The sequence below is a fragment of the Salvelinus fontinalis genome, chromosome 31, assembly GCF_029448725.1.
Source record: "Salvelinus fontinalis isolate EN_2023a chromosome 31, ASM2944872v1, whole genome shotgun sequence".
In the NCBI taxonomy this organism is placed as follows: domain Eukaryota; kingdom Metazoa; phylum Chordata; class Actinopteri; order Salmoniformes; family Salmonidae; genus Salvelinus; species Salvelinus fontinalis.
In genome coordinates, this window is record NC_074695.1 from 27,827,941 (window position 1) to 27,850,684 (window position 22,744).

General features: G+C 42.5%; 1 protein-coding gene across 6 annotated transcripts in view; it reads right to left on the bottom strand.

Moving 5' to 3' along the window:
- Nucleotides 1-22,744, bottom strand: part of LOC129829969 (vitamin D3 receptor A) — an 88,285-nt gene that overhangs the window by 23,984 nt on the left and 41,557 nt on the right. For 3 of the 6 annotated variants that reach the window (XM_055892036.1, XM_055892039.1, XM_055892038.1), the window contains 2 exons: nt 9,171-9,318; nt 3,064-3,227 (listed from right to left, as the gene is read on the bottom strand). In XM_055892036.1, the coding sequence (XP_055748011.1) occupies nt 3,064-3,227; nt 9,171-9,316 (310 nt within the window). In that variant the 5' untranslated portion in view covers nt 9,317-9,318. Of the gene's footprint in view, nt 1-3,063; nt 3,228-9,170; nt 9,319-21,266; nt 21,401-22,744 lie in introns of those variants that run through there. The other 3 variants (XM_055892041.1, XM_055892042.1, XM_055892040.1) reach the window with 2 other exon arrangements.

The window sequence follows — 22,744 nt, forward strand, 5'->3', positions numbered from 1 at the left end:
CAATCCCTCTGTTACTCAGAGAAAGTAAGGTAGGAGGCACCTCCATGCAGAATGAGCACAGAGGCGCTATTCCTGGCAACCCTGCAGCTTAAGGGAACATGAGTAATTGTGTACTGCTCACTGATTTGGCAGGCTGCGCCGAGTGGGCAGGCCTGCTCTGTTGTCTTGGCACGAACACTAACAACTGCGGACAATGTTGCTGGATCCTCAGCCTGGCAGCGGTGCTTTGAAGAAGCAACAAAAACCTTTGGGGGCGAGGCTCGGATTGACCAATTACAGTGTTAAGACTACACCCACGGGTCATCAACGTCAACTGTCATTAACACACACAAAAACATGATTTATTCATGTGTACATACAGTGCTAAATGAGAGACATACCGTAACTGTAGCAGTCCAAAAAAGAGGACCAACATGCAACATTTAAAGAACATTTTAACACTTTAAATAACCGCCTCTGCTTGTATCCACATCAAGCTTTGCACAGCTCGACAATTGCTCAGTCACCATGCTCATCCAATCGCAAGTCTCATTCTGTGCCACACCTCTGCCTGAAATGTTTCGTACCACATTATTTTTTTTTACATGAGTGAGGTCCACATGACTGGGGCATGCAGCGCCAGGCAGCTCCCTCCTCATCCATGACCCCGTGGCCTGGAGCTATAGCACTTGTGCAGACAAAGAGGCCATTTTAGCAGTTTGGATCCTTTATATTTTCCAGGGGGCTCATGTAGGCTTGTGACTGTTTGCAGGCTAGGCTACAGGGCAGCAGCACCACTCTGTATCAGCCCCTTGTGTAACGAGCAGGAGAAAGAGTATCATTGTTGGACTGGTCTTTATTTCTCTCCCATCCCCTCCCACTCTTTCCCCTTCTCTCTTTGTCACCTCAAAATGCACAACTTGCGCATTTTCATAACCATCGGATTTGTCGGTGTTCCGGCACAGTAAAGTGGAGGGTATTTCTTAAAGCAGGATTAATATAACTAAGCCAGTAAATTTGTCTAAATATTCTGAAAACACCACATATTTTCTAATACGGTACAGAAAGTAAAACAGTACAACCCTGGTCTATTTTCTGGCTGAATGCAACCCAAATGTGACCGACCTCCTTGATTCAATCTTGTGTAGCAAAATTAGAAAGTGTTCACACATTGGATAAAAGCAGACACAGAGAGCTACAAAATGGTAAATCATACACTATATTTGAGGAACAATGGGTAAGTAATTCTGCTTTGAAAGTTGCTAAACTTGGATCTTCACTTCTGAAAAAATGACCTTTGAACGTTTTGGTATCAACTGGAGAGCTCTTCTTTGTCTACACCCATTCACCATCGTTCACACCCTCTTAAGCTTTAGCCCGACCCATCTCTAAGGTTTGACACAAGCGTTCTATACTAACAGCAGCAGTCAAGCACCCACGCTAACTACTTCCAGACACAAATGAGAGAACAGTTCACTGAACATTACTCACCCTAGCAGAGCTGGTTAGGCTGTTTTTATGTTATCCAGAGCGTTGGTGGCTGCAACTGTGCTGTCAGATTGTCCGTTCGTAAATTCAGAGCATTTCTCTCTCGGAGCTTTCAGAGCACACACTGGACACTATTTGATGAGGTGATCGGAGCCTTCTGACCTCACAACGGCAGTCAAGCACCCAAGCTAACTGGCTAACATTGGCTAGTTTGCTAGCTACTTCCAGACACAAATGAGAGAACACCCCACTCTGACCACTTTACTTGCCCTAGCAGAACTGGTTAGGCTGTTTTCATGTTATCCAGAGCGTTGGTGACTAACTGTGCTGCTGGCAACAATTTAATTATGCTTTTTTGCTGGACGTTTACTGACACCAGTCATATTCAACGAGTGTTGAGCGTTCGTAAATTCATCAGTTATTCTGCGCTCTTGCACAGTCAGACGAGAGTGCTCTGAAATGGAAGTAGATGGCAAGACTGAATTTACGAACGCACCCGAAATCGTTTCTTGCATAGTGGAGTCTTTTGTTAAGACATGTAGCTGGCTAGCTAAACAATGAACCATAATCCCAACTCATGACGTTACTACCCTGCATGAATCTGCATGTAGCTAACCAACCAGGTTCAGTGTTAGCTAGCCAACATTAGGCTATAACTAGCCAAGCAAAATGGCTCAGATACGAATAATAAGATCATACACGTAACGTTAGCTAGCAAGCCAGCTAGTTAGCTAACAGTACACTTTAACTTGAAAGAAAATACTGTGTCAAAATTTGAAATGTCTAAAATCTGAAAATGTAGCTAGCTAGACTATCTTACCCATATCCATCATGGATGGACGCCTCTTCCTGTCACAGATGCCAAGGTTGCCCTTAGTTTGAAGATGTAATCCGGAGACAGGTGTTCTTCATCTCCTTAGCTATCATACTCTAATTCCACTGATTTCAAAACTCGGTCCTCCAGAAAATGGAGAGCAACACTTATGCAGTTCTACTATGTAAACATTAAAAATAAAAATAAAAACAGCGTTAGACAGGATTACCTAAACATACTGACCAGCTCAAATAGACAGAAGCGTGCTATATGGCAGACCAATCTGAACTCATCTCTCGGCATGTCCAGCCCAGTCATTATCTCAGCCAATCATGGCTAGCGGGAAGGTTGCTGCCTTTTTCTGTGGCTAAACCAACTAGGCTTATAAATTTAGTTATTTTATTCGTATTTACAGATGGCATACAAGTTTGTTATTAAGGCACATGAAAGTTCACATGGTCCAGAAGGCATGTCAAAAAAGGCATTTTGATTAAAAAAATTAAGATTATGTTCAAATGGCTCTCGTGTGAAGTAGTGACCCTCGACATACGCCTAGTTCCCTGAAACAGGTCAAAAATACAGATATCTAAAACATAAAGAGCATGTCCAGGCAACAATGACTATGCATGAATGTACAGTAAAACAGATTCTACTAACATTCTGTACAGTACACTGCACTGCTTTTTTACATTAGGCCTATATGAGCCAGCATGAGCCTAGCACTTAAAGTGCTGAAGTTACTGTATTTATGACCATTTAGCAATCAGTCTCTGAGCACTCACACTCCTTCATCATGCCGATGTCCACGCAGCGTTTGAGCCGGCAGGCCTGGCAGTGCCGCCGGTTGTCCTTGGTGATGGTGCAGCTGCCGTTGAAGGGGCAGGTGAAACTGGCCTTACGCTTCATGCTGCGTCTGGTGGGGGCAGCGAGACGGAGATATTGAAACCTGACACGTTCAAATATACACAGACATATTAAAAACACTGGAATTTTTTTGCAAAATGGAGTCAGATGGGATTATTACTCAACTGGATTACATTTGCAGACACACAAACGGAAAAAGAAAGACACACTACCCCTCACAGAAAAAACTAAAAAAACACCATGAGCAGTCACGCAGCGTGCCCTTTGAAGATATTTGTTTTTTCCCCATACAGCCTCCCATTTACAGCAAGCGCGCACGCACGCACACACACACAGGTAGACACACACACACACACAGGTAAACACAAACAAACACACATACATAGGTAAACACACACACACACACAAAGTTAAAAAATAGATCAACACACCAAAAGCATAAATAAAACACACCCATAGATAAGTACTTGAGTCCATATTGTTCCCACATATTCACACACTGGGGTAACTACAGGTGTCAGCTGACCTTTCTCCAAAACAACAAATTGGGAACGACAGACATGAGGACAGCTGACTTAAGAGTTAATCGTTGAGTTTAATGAGAACAGCATGATGCCTGAAAAAGACAGTCTGGCATTTTTCCTTCTTTCTTGTAGGAACTTTCTCTCATCCATATAAACTCAGCAAAAAAATTATACGTCCTCTCTGTCATCTGCGCTTATTTTCAGCAAACTTAACATTTGTAAATAAATATTTGTATGAACATAAGAATCTACATCAGACAAACTGAACAAGTTCCACAGACATGTATGGAATAATGTGTCCCTGAACAAAGGCGGGGTCAAAAAGTAACAGTCAGTATCTGGTGTGGCCACCAGCTTCATTAAGTACTGCAGTGCATCTCCTCCCCATGGACTGCACCAGATTTGCCAGTTCTTGCTGTGAGATGTTACCCCACTCTTCAACCAAGGCGCCTGCAAGTTCCCGGACATTTCTGGGGGGAATGGCCCTAGCCCTCATGCTCCGATCCAACAGGTCCCAGACATGCTCAATGGGATTGAGATCTGGGCTCTTTGCAGGCCATGGCAGAACACTGACATTCCTGTCTTGCAGGAAATCCCCCACAGAACGAGCAGTATGGCTGGTGGCATTGTCATGCTGGAGGGTCATATCAGGATGAGCCTGCAGGAAGGGTACCACATGAGGGAGGAGGATGTCTTCCCTGTAACGGACTGCATTGAAATTGCCTGCAATGACAACAAGCCCAGTCCGATGATGCTGTGACACACCGCCCCAGACCATGACGGACCCTCCACCTCCAAATCGATCCCGCTCCAGAGTACAGGCCTTGGTGTAACACTCATTCATTCAACGTAAAAACGCAAATCCGACCATCACCCCTGCTGAGACAAAACCGTGACTCGTCAGTGAAGAGCAATTTTTGCCAGTCCTGTCTGGTCCAGCGCCGGTGGGTTTGTGCCCATAGGCGACGTTGTTTCCGGTGATGTCTGGTGAGGACCTGCCTTACAACAGGCCTACAAGCCCTCAGTCCAGCCTCTCTCAGCCTATTGCGGACAGTCTGAGCACTGATGGAGGGATTGTGCGTTCCTGGTGTAACTCTGGCAGTTGTTGCCATCCTGTACCTGTCCCACAGGTGTGATGTTTGGATGTACCGATCCTGTGCAGGTGTTGTTACACATGGTCTGCCACTGCGAGGACGATCAGCTGTCCGCCCTGTCTCCCTGTAGCGTTGTCTTAGGCGTCTCACAGTACGGACATTGCAATTTATTGCCCTGGCCACATCTGCAGTCCTCATGCCTCCTTGCAGCATGCCTAAGGCACGTTCATGCAGATGAGCAGGGACCCTGGGCATCTTTGGTGTTTTTCAGAGTCAGTAGAAAGGCCTCTTTAGTGTCCTACGTTTTCATAACTGTGACCTTAATTGCCTACCGTCTGTAAGCTGTTAGTGTTTTAACGACCGTTCCACAGGTGCATATTCATCAATTGTTTATGGTTATTTGAACAATGGGAAACAGTGTTTAAACACTTTACAATGAAGATCTGAAGTTAATTGGATTTTTACGAATTATCTTTGAAAGACAGGGTCCTGAAAAAGGGACGTTCTTTGTTGTTGCTGAGTTTACATCGGTTACATTATACGAAGCTGCATCAAGTAGCCTAGACTGAGTTATGATATGGCCGACCCATTGATGGGGTGTTTTCTGCGCTGCAGTAGTACTTTTATCACTATGAACCCTATAGGGGCTAGAAGTCGACCGATTAATCAGCATGGCCGATTTCAAGTTCTCATAACAATCGGTATTTTTGAACGCCGATTATGGCGAATTACATTGCAATCCACGAGGAAACTGTGTGGCAGGCTGACCACCTGTTACGTGAGTGCAGCAAGGAGCCAAGGTAAGTTGCTAGCTAGCATTAAAACTATCCTATAAAAAAAACTATTAAATCTTAACATAATCACTAGTCAACTACACATGGTTGATGATATTACTCGTTTAGCTTGTCCTGCGTTGCATATAATCAATGCGGTGCTTGTTAATTTATCATTGAATCACAGCCTACTTTGCCAAACGGGTGATGCTTTAACAAAAGCGCATTCGCGTCAGGGTATATGCAGCAGTTTGGTCCGCCTGGATCGTTGCGAACTGTGTGAAGACCATTTCTTCCTACCAAAGACAGTAATTTATTTGCCAGAATTTTACATAATTCTGACATAACATTGCACAACCTTCAATGTAACAGCAATATTTAGATTTAGACTTGCCACCCGTTCGATAAAATACGGAACGGTTCCGTATTTCACTCAAAGAATAAACGTTTTGTTTTCAAAGTGATTGCTTCCGGGTTTGACCATATTAAATGGCCTAAGGCTCGTATTGCTGTGTTTATTATATTATAATTAAGTCTATGATTTGATAGAGCAGTCTGACAGAGTGGTGGTAGGCAGCAACAGGCTCGTAAGCATTCATTCAAACAGCACCGTTTGCCAGCAGCTCTTCGCAATGCTTGAAGCACAGCGCTGTTAATGACTTCAAGCCTATCAACTCCCAAGATTAGGCTGGCAAAACTACAGTGCCTATAAGAACATCCAATAGTCAAAGGTATATGAAATACAAAATGGTATAGAGAGAAATAGTCTTAAAATTCCTATAATAACTACAACTTGGGAATATTGAAGACTCATGTTAAAAAAACAAAAACAGCTTTCATATGTTCAAAGCAAGGAACTTAGAAGTCCGCTTTTTTACTTTTCTTCTCCAACACTGTGTTTTTGCATTATTTAAAGCAAATTGAACATGTTTCATTATTTATTTAAGACTAAATAGATTTTATTGATGTATTATATTAAAATAAGTGATCATTCAGTATTGTTGTCATTATTACAAATATATAAATATATATATACACTGCTCAAAAAAATAAAGGGAACACTTAAACAACACAATGTAACTCCAAGTCAATTCCACTTCTGTGAAATTAAACTGTCCACTTAGGAAGCAACACTGATTGACAATAAATTTCACATGCTGTTGTGCAAATGGAATAGACAAAAGGTGGAAATTATAGGCAATTAGCAAGACACCCCCCAAAACAGGAGTGATTCTGCAGGTGGTGACCACAGACCACTTCTCAGTTCCTATGCTTTCTGGTTGATGTTTTGGTCACTTTTGAATGCTGGCGGTGCTCTCACTCGTGGTAGCATGAGACGGAGTATACAACCCACACAAGTGGCTCAGGTAGTGCAGTTCATCCAGGATGGCACATCAATGCGAACTGTGGCAAAAAGGTTTGCTGTGTCTGTCAGCGTAGTGTCCAGAGCATGCAGGCGCTACCAGGAGACAGGCCAGTACATCAGGAGACGTGGAGGAGGCCGTAGGAGGGCAACAACCCAGCAGCAGGACCGCTACCTCCGCCTTAGTGCAAGGAGGTGCACTGCCAGCGCCATGCAAAATGACCTCCAGCAGGCCACAAATGCGCATGTGTCTGCTCAAACGGTCAGAAACAGACTCCGTGAGGGTGGTATGAGGGCCCGACGTCCACAGGTGGGGGTTGTGCTTACAGCCCAACACCGTGCAGGACGTTTGGCATTTGCCAGAGAACACCAAGATTGGCAAATTCGCCACTGGCGCCCTGTGCTCCTTACAGATGAAAGCAGGTTCACACTGAGCACATGAGCACATGTGACAGACGTGACAGAGTCTGGAGACGTCGTGGAGAACGTTCTGCTGCCTGCAACATCCTCCAGCATGACCGGTTTGGCGATGGGTCAGTCATGGTGTGGGGTGGCATTTCTTTGTGGGGCCGCACAGCCCTCCATGTGCTCGCCAGAGGTAGCCTGACTGCCATTAGGTACCGAGATGAGATCCTCAGACCCCTTTGTAAGACCATATGCTGACACATGCACATTTGTGGCCTGCTGAAGGTCATTTTGAGGGGCTCTGGCAGTGCACCTCCTTGCACTAAGGCGGAGGTAGCGGTCCTGCTGCTGGGTTGTTGCCCTCCTACGGCCTCCTCCACGTCTCCTGATGTACTGGCCTGTCTCCTGGTAGCGCCTGCATGCTCTGGACACTACGCTGACAGACACAGCAAACCTTTTTGCCACAGTTCGCATTGATGTGCCATCCTGGATGAACTGCACTACCTGAGCCACTTGTGTGGGTTGTAGACTCCGTCTCATGCTACCACTAGAGTGAAAGCACCGCCAGCATTCAAAAGTGACCAAAACATCAGCCAGGAAGCATAGGAACTGAGAAGTGGTCTGTGGTCACCACCTGCAGAATCACTCCTGTTTTGGGGGGTGTCTTGCTAATTGCCTATAATTTCCACCTTTTGTCTATTCCATTTGCACAACAGCATGTGAAATTTATTGTCAATCAGTGTTGCTTCCTAAGTGGACAGTTTGATTTCACAGAAGTGTGATTGACTTGGAGTTACATTGTGTTGTTAAAGTGTTCCCTTTATTTTTTTGAGCAGTATATATATATATATATATATATATATATATATATAAAAATCGTTTTTCGGTCCTCCAGTAAATCGGTATCTGCGTCGAAAAATCATAGTCGGTCGACCTCTAATAGGGGCGGCAGGTATACCCTATAGGGGCGGCAGGTAGCCTAGTGTTTAAAGCGCTGGGCCAGTAACCGAAAGGTTGCAAGATCGAATCCCCGAGCTGACCAGGTAAAAATCTGTCATTCTGCCCCTGAACAAGGCAGTTAACCCACTGTTCCTAGGCCATCATTGTAAATAAGAATTTGTTCTTAACTGACTTGACTAGTTAAATAAAAAATAACTATAAAACCTACAACCCTACAGTTTTTTAGATGTTTTTTATGTTCTTCATGGTTTCAAGAAATCAAAGGGAAAGAATTGAAGGGAAAACGCTCAGCTTTGAATTCAGCAGCGAACTGGTCGTCTATGACAAACTTGATTTTACTTGTAAAGATATACAGTGGCGTTGGACTCACTGATTACGTGCACTTGTTTCTATGATCGATTAAACTGGTTAACTGTAAACAAGTTTATAACAAGGCTGTGGTTTCTGACATCGTGTGCTGTAAAATAACAGCCACAAACGACAGATCTCGGCCACATTAATAAAGTTACACCCTCTCGGCCTATTCCTTGTCATTAAACAAAAATACATTCTCCCGTTCCTGCTCAAAAGACCAGCTTGCTCTAGCTTTAAAAATATTCCAGATAATAAGCTTCCATATGGACAGCACTTCAGTTTGGCTTGGATCGGAGGCTGTCAGATCATTTCAATATTGCCTAATAAACGACAGTTTTTATTCCCGGACAGTGTGGTATGTCCTCCGCTGTGTGGGAAGTTTTGAGCCATAATAAGCCCTGGAGCCCCACAGGCTACTCCACTACATTGTGTTCATTAGGGCAAGCAACCGGAAATAAGACAACCCTGGATAACACTTTCTGTTCCAAGTCAAACTGGACCCTCCAGCAAACCCATCCCATGCATAGTGTACCTGTCCCGGTCAGTACCCACCTGAAGAAGCCTTTGCAGCCCTCACAGGTCATGGCGTTGAAGTGGAAGCCTGTGGCCTTGTCGCCACAGACGCCACAGATGCGCGGCGCGTTGCGGTCAAACTCATCAGGCCCCACCACAGACGTGCTCACAGCCATGGTCTCCATCACTGCAATGAGAGAGGAGAGTGTGTTTGGTTAGCAGTGGTCTGGTGCAGTCCATCCTTCCCATGTGTGTGAGCAAGGCTGTATCAGACAGGTTGCATGTGTTGCAACTCAAATTATAGAGACAGGTGTTGGGGAAATCATCATAAGACACAAGACAAGAAACAGCCCAATGATTGTTCCTGTTATTAGCTCTGTAGTGAGTTAATGTCATTTGTCCCTGTCAATGAAAAAAACTGAAGTAAAGCCCACCAGAGGTAACACACCCGAACCCCTTTTCAATCTCACTCTGCCTAATTTCCTTTGACAGCTAAAGATCCTCTGGCATTGTATGGAGAGAGAAGAGCAGAGAGACATTATATCCTAGTAGTGGTGTTACATATAGGAATTAGGGACCTCCCAGGAGGATGAAGCAGATCTAACAAGGAACAGAAAGCTGGACCAAAGAAAAGAGAACCGGGAAGAGGTTGTGATTGACGGGGCTGAGAAAGTGTCAGTCAATCAGTCACATGGCCAGACTGGGTTTAGCCTGCCTGTAGGGCAGGGTTCCCCAACTGGCGGCCCGCGGGCTGAATTTGGCCTGTGGGTGATTTTAGACTAAAAACCCCAGCAAATGAGCTCCAAGTGGTTTTACATTTTCAGAATCTGTTCCAATGTATTCCCACGCATAATTAGAGATGTGATTGAATATAAATGTAAGATTTAAAATAAAGGTTGTAAAATTTTATAGCATTTATAATTTGTAATCATGTTCTGACCGCTGACCATGCGCACAAGAAATGTAAAAAATGTGGCCGAATGTAGTTGATCCCTGCAGTAGAGGATGGAGCAGGGAACAGGTCCAGGCAGGCAGCGTAGCGGCTAAGAGCGTTGGGCCAGTAACAAAAAAGTCGCTGGTTCGAATCCCAAACCGACTAGGGGAAAAATCTGTCGATGTGCACTTGTGCAAAGCACGTAATCCTAATTGCTCCTATAAATTTGTGGCATTGTGTTATGTGACTAAACTGAACATTTTTAGTGGCCTTCTATTGTCCCCAGCACAAGTTGCACCTGTGTAATGATCCGCTGGTTGGTATGCCACACCTGTCTGGTGGATGGATTATCTTGGCAACATAGAAATGCTCACTAACAGGGATGTAAACAAATATGTGCACAATATTTTTGAGAAATACCCATTTTTTGGTGGAAAATGTCTGGGATCTTTTATTTCAGCTCAGTATATAAAACAACCTCTCAAGCACAAGATTACCTGCTAGTGAGTAGCCAGCTAATCTTTATATTTCAAGTTTAGCCAATTTAGAATTGTTATGAACACACCCTTTGGTCCTTCCCTAACTGTCTGAACAGCATGTTACCTTGTCCACTTTCTTCAGATGTAGGCCACTTGATTTTAACCTTATTTCTCAGAATAACAATGAGTTGCCAATTCCTTATAATTGTGTTTATTGTTGCACATTTATAAAACACAGACTAGACAGCTAGTACAGTCTTCAGCTAAAAATCTGCTAACAGCACGTGGTACCACAATGATGGACGCGACAAACTGAGCATTTATTTTCCAGAATCAGTGTTCACTGATAGTCTCATTTTAGTAGTGTCTGCTCTGCTCGCAATTTAAAGAGTTGAGACATAAAATGGTTATCAATAGAAAAGGTTAACTTCTCTATTACAGTAAAATAATTTCTCAAAACGTTTGTGTCCATATGACCAATTCTGTTGGACCAAACCTCAAATTCAAATAGTTGAAACCGCTCGTCAGAGAGGAAGAAGAGATCGCTCATCTTTGTTGTTTTGAGTGGCAGGGGCTTAGTGTGTGTGTAAACCATAGAGGAAGAAGCAAAGCGAGAGGTTTCACTCTCACTATAATCTGTCCAAAATAAACCCAATGTGTTTCTATGGGCTTATTTTGGGCCTAAGCTTGTTGCCTGCCTTCCCGCCTTTGGACAACGACTCCCATTGTCAAGGCAGAGACATGAGCATCTCGTCAATGTATACAGATCTCTGGTATAAATGGGAAGGTATACAGAGTACAGAAAGAGCATAGGAGATGAGACCAAAAAGACAACACAAGAACAAGTGCACAAAAGCTCATAAAATCATTTAAAAAATATTACAGGCATTAGGAATATCGCACAAAAATAGATTTGAACTAATTTCATATAGGTCGCCCAACCCTACTGCTTAGGCATTCCCATCAAAATGCCAGACACCAATAACCCCCTTATACATAGAAAACAAGGACATGCCATTTCTCAATAGACAGTACTAGCACATTCTGAACCATAAGACTGAAAAACAGCAATAATAAAATTCTTATTAAGCAACTAATGACCCATGTGTAACAGGGGTGTGTATACATATGCATGGGGATTCAATGCAGACACAGGATGTTGATTTATAAACATGGGCGACACACTATCAAATCAGACCATAACATAATTCATCGTTGTACTAGAGAAATCAACAAGGTTTAGCCAAGATGTGAATAATTGAACAGCTGTCATCTGTTTCTCTGCTGACAAAGGCACTGGTTGGTTTGAGCATTTTGTTCTTTCGTCCACGGCTCACCACAGGGCCAGAACAGAAAAACAAGTTGTTTTTCTTTAGCTGGAAGCTGAAAACATAATGCAGACTGGCGAAGCGAGTCCCTCTCTATTCCTGGAAGCAATCATTAGGTTGTTGGTCTGACTGGCAAAGAATTGCATAGAGACAGAGGTGCCTAATTTAAAGCCAGGCTGCCCCAATGGTAGACTATTCCAGCGTTGCCACTTGCCTGTCTCATATGAGATAGTGGACCAATCCCAAATCAACCGAGGCCACTACACCCTAGCCTATCAGAGGGCAAGATGGAACGATTACCATATTTCTTACACCTGCCAAATCCACTCAGATCTCCACAAGTGCATAGGGAGTAGGGCTTAGGGTCGATTTAGGATTGGGCCAGGGCTTCCCCATCATTGTGCCAATCATTGAAACAGGCTTTTAAAGCCCCATCAATCCCCAAACACAGAGCTGAATGGAAACTAGGACTAACTTTCCTAATAGTGCTGGGTCAATGTCAGTGTATGTGCAATTTCAACATCAGCTGTATTTTTGTTAGCTTGGCTGGTAGCTTGGTTTCATTTTCATTTTGACATGGATAGTGCCGGTTGTCCCATAAAACAATTCTCTGCTCTCTCCACAACATGGGGATAATCACTTTCTTACGAAACATGATCCACCCGCCAACAGTGCTCTGTAATGAATAGAGCAAGAAGTCAAATCTCAGTCAGGTCAATGCCATTTAGTCCTTGAGCAGATGCTCAACAAGACCCAGTAAACATCCAACTATCAACACATGTGGTGCAGCAATGTATGCTATTTCGCTGGATGTGGGCTCTTATGTAAACAAATGGAACAAGTGCAATAAAGCAACAATATTAAGCTAGTTTCATCTAATCTATGCAGGCCAGGAGACAAAACATGGATCCTCCACCCTGCTTTGACTGCATCTGTCTTCTGGTCTCTTGGCACGCACCATCCACTAACAAGTAGTACAGTGCCAGTCTTCTCTTTGTGAGTTCTTGCCATCACAAATCTGATGTTCCACAACAGACCTCTGACAGTGAACGACCGCCTGCCTGGAGTCTCACACTGAGAAGATAATGAAAAGAAAGGTCAGGGCTCCAGACTAACTTTCTCAGTTGGTGGCACCAGCCCATTAAATTAGTAATCACCTTATAAAATGCATTCAGCGCAATTTTTTGTTGTTGAAAAATCGACTACTGAGATGGTATGATTGATTTTTTAAAGCAAATATGTCCAACCTAAACGAGTGATTTTAATACATTTTTGGTTGACAATTAGGTTATTCTTGATATATTCTGTCAAAATAGCACTCCAGAACTGAGATTTTATTTTTGCTCAATGGAGATCCATTTGCCTAAATGTTTTTGTGCACTAGCTAATAGGCTAATCCATTTGGGGATAATTCAAGACCTGAGGAAGTGGAAACTGAAAACACATTAGCTAGATCGGCAACTTTAAATAGTGCTGATAGTTAGCTGTGTAGTTGATTCATCTAGCAGTAATATCCTAAAAACATTTGCACGCTCTACAGCTCAAAGACATGCCAGAAACGTTGGTTTTTAAAACTGTGTCAATCGCACAATATTGAGTTGAGAAAAGACACTCCTCTCTCCAACTAACAGCATATTTTATTACTTATTTTTAACAGTTTTTCCCACAATTGCATTTTGAAGAATGCATTTCTTTCCTCAAAATGCATTGCACAGGGGAGGGAGAGGGAATGTGAGTAGCTCTCATCACAGCAGGCAGTCAGAGGCAGGGCAGGCACTTCCATGGCAGGAAACAATGCACTTTAATTTAGGTGTACGGTTTGACCAAATCATGGTTTTAGACGCCAAATGCTCGACATTAATGGTTGTCCGGGACAAGTAAAAAAAAAAAAAAAAAGACAAGAACATAGATTTAAGTTGTCCGAATGGCTACATGTCCAAAACAAACACAGACATGAAGCGCCAGAAAATGTAGCCAAACTTTAATGAGACTTTTAATTATATAAATATAGGCTAGACGCCAGTCATGTTTGACAAAATATAATGAAGGATAATTTACATTAACGTCGAAAAGACTTCATTCTGTCGACATGCTTGAGGCACAGTTCGTTCAGATCAAATAGTCACAAGACCGGAGAGTGAAAGACAGCGCCTCTTGTACACCACACGTCACCCACATGGAATCTGGGCAGAGGCAAATCAGCATTTTGAAACTTTAACCATAAACGTAATTGTTTAAAATCGACGTTTTAGGTCATTTTATGATGCATGTCTTGTTTCAAAGTAGCCTAGCCAAAATATAACTATAGACATGTTGAGGGCATTTTCTATTTTGTTTTTATAAACAATATTCAATATGTCATTGAAACCAGCATTTCTCTCATGTTCTATAGGTTTTCAAATCAATGTTACTTTATTGTCCAGCAGCCAAAGGCACAATCCTAATCATATTAGTAACCCATGCCAGTTGATGCATCTTTAGATCTCCCCTCTAACAGATATCTTCATCACATGAAACCGCTCACACGTGTGGTGAGCTTTTGAGAACTGTCAATATTTTAAGCTAAATGGTCTGATCTGTTGCATCAGCCTCATTGCTTTACAATATTTTGATGTGGAGTGGTTGTATGATTTTGGGATCTGTCATCCCAGAACTGTCCCAGAGTGTGTTTTGGTCTTAGCCATCTTTTTTTGTAATCGTCCCAGGGACGACGGGACGCCCTTAATTTCAAGACCTGGAAGGAATTATTTTATCAAGAAAAAAAAAATGGGTTGTAAATTGTAATGTTGCAATATTTTATAGGCTTCCAAGGGTGTCCAACCATCCTCCAGGAGAGCCTTAAAAGGGGAAATGTTGTATTTTGAGACGGCTCCATTTTGCATATTCAAGCCTAATAGGCAGGGTGTAACCTACATTTGTCTGGTTCTATGGAAAAAGGATAGTAAAGCATTGTATTTTGTAAAGTGGTTCCTTGGGTCATACAATGCAGCAAAAATGGTTTTAGACTTCAGCTTTCGGACAAGTTAAGAAATATATATATCTTTCCTACTTGTCCAAAAGAACAAGTGGCAAAAAAAAGTTCACTTCAAGCCTTGGTTTTGAGTGAGGTGACCAGCGAATTTGAAGCCTGCACTGATGCGACCAAATAAACATTTTACTCGCAGAGCCATGTCAAAGGGTCGCAAAAAGCGACTAAATGGTCGCAGCCTAGAGCCCTGGGCTAGGTTGAATGTTACGTTGCTGTGCAATAGAGTTTGCTACTCTGGGACCTAACTATTACACTATTAATCAGGATGATTATTTTAGTCACCAGTCACTACACGTTGTTCCTATTGTCGCTCCAGACCTGAGAAACAACCAACCTCAGTGCAGCTACAGGACATCACACAAAAGGGAAGAAAGCGCTGATGTTATCTAACCGGACGCTCGCTCATAGAGCAAACGACCCAGAAACCATTAAGATGGGGGGCCATAGGAAAGGGGCCATGTGAGAGTCGCATTTAGTCACAGACATAAAACCCAACAACGGGGCGAAGCCTTCCCCAGGCTTTACCCAAAAAATACACACAATGATCAGATTGGCTAACACAGCTACCGCTCTGATAAGGTGCGGTTTCATTGGCCAAAGTTACACGCAAAATAAAAGAAAGACCAGGTCACAGCACCATTGCGTGCTGCCTCACTTGTTGTGCATGTTATTGAAGCAACAATCATAGGGGCAGAATTGAGCTTAAGGGCCCAAAAAAAAAGCAGGTGGGCGGCCTCCTATTCTTAGTGAGCTGAGGGCAGACAAGGAGCAGGCGAGGGTAAGACCTGGGTGAGATGCACACACGTGACACGCCAAAAAACACATGGTGGCATACGGGCCAAGTCATCAATCCTGGGCACTTCTGGAGCAGAGACATGGTTGTTTAACGATGGGCACCGTAAGCAGAGTTCAACACATGCCCAGCTGTACAGTCGTGGCCAAAAGTTGAGAATGACACAAATACCAACTTTCACAAAGTCTGCTGCCTCAGTTTGTATGATGGATATTTGCATATACTCCAGAATGTTATGAAGAGTGATCAGATGAATTGCAAAGTCCCTCTTTGCCATGCAAATGAACTGAATCCCCAAAAAACATTCACTGCATTTCAGCCCTGCCACAAAAGGACCAGCTGACATCATGTCAGTGATTCTCTCGTTAACACAGGTGAGTGTTGACGAGGACAAGGCTGGAGATCACTCTGTCATGCTGATTGAGTTTGAATAACAGACTGGAAGATTCAAAAAGGAGGGTGGTGCTTGGAATCATTGTTCTTCCTCTGTCAACCATGGTTATCAGCAAGGAAACACGTGTCGTCATCAATGCTTTGCACAAAAAGGACTTCACAGGCAAGGATATTACTGCCAGTAAAATTGCACCTAAATCAATCATTTATCGAATCATCAAGAACTTCAAGGAGAGCAGTTCAATTGTTGTGAAGAAGGCTTCAGGGCGCCCAAGAAAGTCCAGCAAGCGCCAGGACCATCTCCTAAAGTTGATTCAGCTGCGGGATCGGGGCACCACCAGTACAGAGATTGCTCAGGAATGGCAGCAGGCAGGTGTGAGTGCATCTGCACGCACAGTGAGGCGAAGACTTTTGGAGGATGGCCTGGTGTCAAGATGGACAGCAAAGAAGCCACTTCTCTCCAGGAAAAACATCAGGGACAGACTGATATTCTACAAAAGGTACAGGGATTGGACAGCTGAGGACTGGGGTAAAGTCATTTTCTCTGATGAATCCCCTTTCCAATTGTTTGGGGCATCCGGAAAAAAGCTTGTCCGGAGAAGACAAGGGGAGCGCTACCATCAGTCCTGTGTTATGCCAACAGTAAAGCATCCTGAGACCATTCATGTGTGGGGTTGCTTCTCAGCCAAGGGAGTGGGCTCACTCACAATTTTGCCTAAGAACACAGCCATGAATAAAGAATGGTACCAACACATCCTTCGAGAGCAACTTTTCCCAACCATGCAGGAACAGTTTGTTGACGAACAATGCCTTTTCCAGCATGATGGAGCACCTTGCAATAAGTCAAAAGTGATAACTAAGTGGCTCGGAGAACAAAACATCGATATTTTGGGTCCATGGCTAGGAAACTCCCCAGACCTTAATCCCATTGAGAACTTGTGGTCAATCCTCAAGAGGCGGGTGGACAAACAAAACCCCACAAATTCTGACAAACTCCAAGCATTGATTATGCAAATTAGGCTGCCATCAGTCAGGATGTGGCCCAGAAGTTAATTGACAGCACGCCAGGGCGGATTGCAGAGGTCTTAAAAAAGAAGGGTCAACACTGCAAATATTGACACTTATGAAATGCTTGTAATTATACTTCAGTATTCCATAGTAACATCTGACAAAAATTTCTGAAGCAGCAAACTTTGACACAAATATTAATTTCCACATTCTCAAAACTTTTGGCCATGACTGTACAAACGGATAATATGCTAATGAAATCACCAGACCTAAGTATCCCTGGATATGGGCATCCGAAACTGGATAACTAATATTATTCTCTTGCTCATCAAAGCTTTTTAATAAAATAAAATAAATAACATTATCCCTTTCCCCAGATCCACACTGCTGCAGCGACTCTGAACTTTGGACCTTGTTTTCGGCATTGGCTGGAAATGAATAGGCTGCCGTGTTGTTGGCAGGCTGACAAAAGTGAAAAGGGAGAGAGAAAAAAACAACTTGTGGTTTAGAGTGGTATGGGGGGCCCCAAATCCCTTCGGCGAAGCCTCGTAGGGATGAATAACAGGAACATAAACTTGCATAGCAGCATAACTGAGCAGTGCTTTACGATGCCGACTGTCCACACCCCTCTCGCAACCATGGTGGAATGTATATCTGAATTCTACTAGCTATGTATTATTAGTAACTAAGCCAACTTTCCCTTTGATCAATCTTTTATTTACTTCAACAGTAAGAGACTGTCATTACATTAATAGATACATTTAAGAGCAAACTTTAAAAAAAAAGAACTGTAGTGCTTATGGTCTCCGAAACTGGACAGGATGAAGTATGGCATCTCTGACTGGGGTCAAGGTGTGTCATCTTGTGAGCACAAATTAGAAGAGTTGTGACCACACAAAATCTAACCTCCCACCCACTCTCTAAAATATGTTTTCAGCCCATCCTCCATTTGCCTTGACTTAATCAAGAGAGGGCTGTAGTTCAAAGTTCAGAGGCGCAACAACAGTCAGAGGATGCACACAGACAGAAACACAAATCAGATTACCACAGCAAAGAAATCCCTCTCTGTGGGAATGATTGCCTGAACTCTGATAAGTGCATAAAGCAGTTAACAAAAACAGACTGGCTTGTAACCTTTGGGATTTAAACTAGCGTGAGACATGTCCAACGCTATAGCCTATCGGGATGACAGGTTATCACAGTGCGTGATGAGCTGGAGGGAGATGAACTTCCTTATAGAGCAGCAAGCCATTTGTTACTCAAGTCTGATATGTCAGCCATCTTACTCAGGCAGCTTTGACTGACAATTAGAGAGAATGGAGGGCAGACCAATAAGGTAAAAGAAGAGACTTGTATGTTCCCCACAGGGCACTAATAACATAACTGGTCAAAGGTTTAGATGTGGCAAAACCTCCTACCTTGTGGAAACAACTAGTCACATAACTGCACAAGAGCACAAGCATGTACTACAGCCCTGTGTAATGCAAAGACAAGTAGTGTACTTTTAAACATCTGGGAAACAAGATATTGTTAATGTGTAAAATAACAAGCAAAAACCAAATAAGGCAAATGACTAGAGCCCGACCGAAATGTGATTTATGGGTCTGATACTGATTTTAGGGGGGCAAAAATCACCAATTTCATCTGCCCATAGTGTGGAAAGAAAAAAATACTTTAAATATTTTTCAAAATTGTGCTCCAAATGATTCACAGAATTTAAATTATGTTTTCTTAACATTACAGTTACATTATTTAAAGAACATTTGGTGGTTTACATGATAACCACCAAAAAGCAACTTTATCCTCTATAAATATGAAAGTAAATACAAAACACTTCTTCAGTTTACCTTCTTAGACACATCTTTAAGTTATACATATCTATGGGGGTAGATAAGAATGTAGAAGTGTTTGTGCTGATGAACCACAAGCACACTAATAAACAAGGGCTGAATTAATTGAACTTGGTCAAAAGTAAACCTGAAACTTCACTTTTCACAAGATCAAACTATGCAGTGAAATCCTGTAACATGCGGTTCATAATGCCACCACATTGCATTGAGTAGATTTACTAGTGCTTTACAACAGTCAAAGGTCATGTAAATAAACACTTTACGCTTGTTCGGAGATACTTTCGAGAGGTGGGAAACTCCATTGTATTAACAGCCATTGTGTACGTTTCCCATGCATCGTGCAGTGCATTCTGGCAATTCTGGAACAAGGAGAGCTCTCCTTCAAGGACTGCATGGGAGTCAATTGGGCACTAGCTCAAAAAAAACATTAGCATTAATTTTGTCAACAAGAAGTACAACACATTTTTCAGAGATGTGAGTTAATTAACTTGTTCTGTGTAATATCGCAGAGTTCTGGAATTGTGACATTACGTACTTGAGGAAAATAGGCAGGTTTCTTGACTCACCCTGACAGACGCAATTGCCTGGGGATTAGCTCAGCAACCACGCAACACAGCATGACAATATGAACGCGACTGAAAGTGCTGTGTGAGGTGTTTTACGTTCCTCCATTCATTGCCCAATGGGATTCCTATCACCTCTTTCTCTCCCTCTCTGGCTTGTTATCACAATGTACTGTGTTATGACAAGCACAGGCTAGCTGTTCATTACAAAAAAAAATTTCTTACTGAAACCATAAATTACACTGTTATTCAATACAAAATGTACTGGCTATATATATATATATTTCAACTGCAAATGGCATGCACTGATGACTGAAAACGTTAATGCAGTAAAATGCTTGCCTGCCACACTGGTTTTAATTTAGTTCTAATTTAGCTAGCTAACTTTCTTATCACTAATGATGCACATGGTCTGAATGATTTATCTGCGCCATCTAAATAAGCACACTAACATAACAGGCCCAGATGGTAACAGTGTTATTATTGTATGAAGGATGAGTCAGCGTTGACTTTCGCAGCAGTCTAGTGTTCGCACATAAGTAGCACACATTGCAAGCTAGCCTGGCTAACTACCTTGCTGGCTAGATAGTTAGCTAATGTTAACCAAGTGCGCTGTCGCTGGCTGTGGCAAGCTAACCACCATGCACCACTGTCAAACCACCATTCCCACTGAGTCACGTTGGGACTTACGGGCTGAATGATGTTCATTGAGCAGCAAACGCACATTTGTTCATTCCAAGTAAATAATAGTTGTGCTTTATCGGTGGAATAAAGACGGATACAAATATTTCTGTGAAAGGCTAATAATCAGATAATCATAATATTGTAGCGACCCGCATATCATAAATCGGTTGGGCTCTACAAATGACACAGCATTTCTGAACTCCTCATTTAGAGCAGAACTAGTAAAGTATCCAATTTTGTTAGGAAAGGAATTTCAAAAAGACCTGAAAGAGATTTACCAAAACTGCAAAATACAAGGGACTAGTATATTCATATTTTGCCGTTCTTCCAAATCCCCTTGACGTTGTTTGTTAACATATGTTAAGACTGTTAGTAAACAAAATAGCTGCTCATCATCAATATAGGCCTGTTGTAGTAAAGTGATCCTCCTGTGGGGAACAATGCCCCCTCTGCTGGAAAGCCACGTGGGGTCTCTTCAAATCAGATTTCAACACCAGTGTGACAACTCAGCTGCTGAGAGGTCACGCAAAGATCAATGGAATTCTGTCAATTACAGAATTGCAGTATAGAACCAAAGCATCAATGAAACACCCAGCACACAGCTGCAGTGCATGAAAAATGAACTGAACTGACACACTTATAGCTGATGTCCGACTAAGCTAGATTTTACTATGGCCACCATCACTTTTCCCTGAAGAGTCACATTTAAAAGAAAAAAACTTGCACATTAAAACCCAAGAGGCTAGGTACTCACATTCAAGTATTAGATGGGCTCACTAAGCATTCACCGAGTGGAGCTATCAATGAGTGCTCAGTGCTCACCGTGTGGTCTTTTTCTGTCGACAGCTTGTGTTCACACATTCATTGGCCGGGCATTGAACACAGGCTAATTTAATAGTCCAATGCACAAAGATAAGCTCCCAAAGAAACTGCTTGAAAAGTGTTCACCTCCTAAAATAAAAGCTAGAATACCTTACATTACTAGGCAGAAACTACAAGAAATCCTTAAATGACTATAAACATAGAATTGATAAGTCAGACTTCGTCAAACTAGGTAAAACACAAGAGCACTGACCTGAGCGACTCAAAGAGGGGTCTGTGGATCCATTTCCTCTGAATTAGAAAATACAGTTTCCAGACAAAACCCCCAAGGTCTGTGAGGAAAAAGAGTATTCTCCTCTCTCCTCTGCCTTGCACTCCTTTTGGTGGCTCTGTTTTCTTTCAACCCCTCAGGTGCAGTAATGTCTCTCTGTACCGGTTCAGTAGTGATGCCAAAGAGGTGAGTGGTGTTAGTTAATGTTTAACATACTCATAGGGGCAGTAGTGCAAACTCCAGGACTGGCGTGGGCAAGAGAGAGGTCCACCAACATATGAGATGTGGCCCACAATTGTTCTCATAACATCCTGACATGCAATTCCATTCATCAAAATAAAAAGGACCATGAACAAGGAAAGGCTGTAGTGAAACCGCAACAGTTAAGAGACCAGCCTTTAAAACAAGAGTATGTACTTGACATTCACTTAAGTGGGGAAATAATTACATAAACACAGTAAGTAGGATGTGTGGACAGATCAAAGTTAGCATTATATTAACATAATGCAGCATAACGGTATTATGGTGCTCCGATAGTTACGGTGAGCTTGCTTTCAACCAATATTTGGCAAAGTAAAACTTACATTCTAGCTGAATAAGCCCCTTTGATTTAGATTTTTTTCTATGGAATCAGCTATAAACTGGAACAGCCCACATGACATTGGAATGTTGTAGGTTAGCAGAACCATGTTCTGAAATGTCTGAAGAGTTTAGCTCTGCTTGTCGTGTGCACTGAGCCACCGACCAGTATGTTGTTACATCACCTGACCAATGGGAGTAGGGCCTACATAAAAATAAATGTTAAAAAAAATCACTTGACAGGAAGGTTTGGATTTTATTACAGTACTACATTACAAAAACAAACAGGTGATGGAAAGTGTAGGGGAGTGCACTTAACCTCAAGACAAGACATGGCAGATGAGCCCTTCAAAAGAGAATCAGGCTATGCATATCTCTATTAAACACTGGCAGTGTTGGGAAACGCCACATTGTCTGTACAGCACCGAGACGTCAAGTTTGTGAGGGGGTTGAGGAAACTATACAATAAGTTCTCCTCAGCTAATAGGGGTGGACTCAACAAGAACATTGAGATTATCAACTTGGTTTAGAAGGGGAACAGATTAAGATCTGAGCTTTGTCCACTGCCAAATCTTCATGTTTGGCAAAAAAAAGATGCCAAGCGTAACATATTAGCCTGTTGAACAAAAAGGTGCCTAATATGGCAGTAATAGCCCTACAGGCAACATGAGGAGATTTATGATTAGGAACACATTCATCTTCACTTCAGCCACTCAAAATAACCTAATTTAAGAAATTCCCTTCATTTTAGATCGGTAGATTATTGAACAATTACTAAATTGGTTGAGAGTTAGGGTAAGCATACCTATTAACCCTTGTGGTGTTCATGTTTTTGTTATTCACCCAATGTTCGCAGGTCTGACGAACCCACAACATTATTG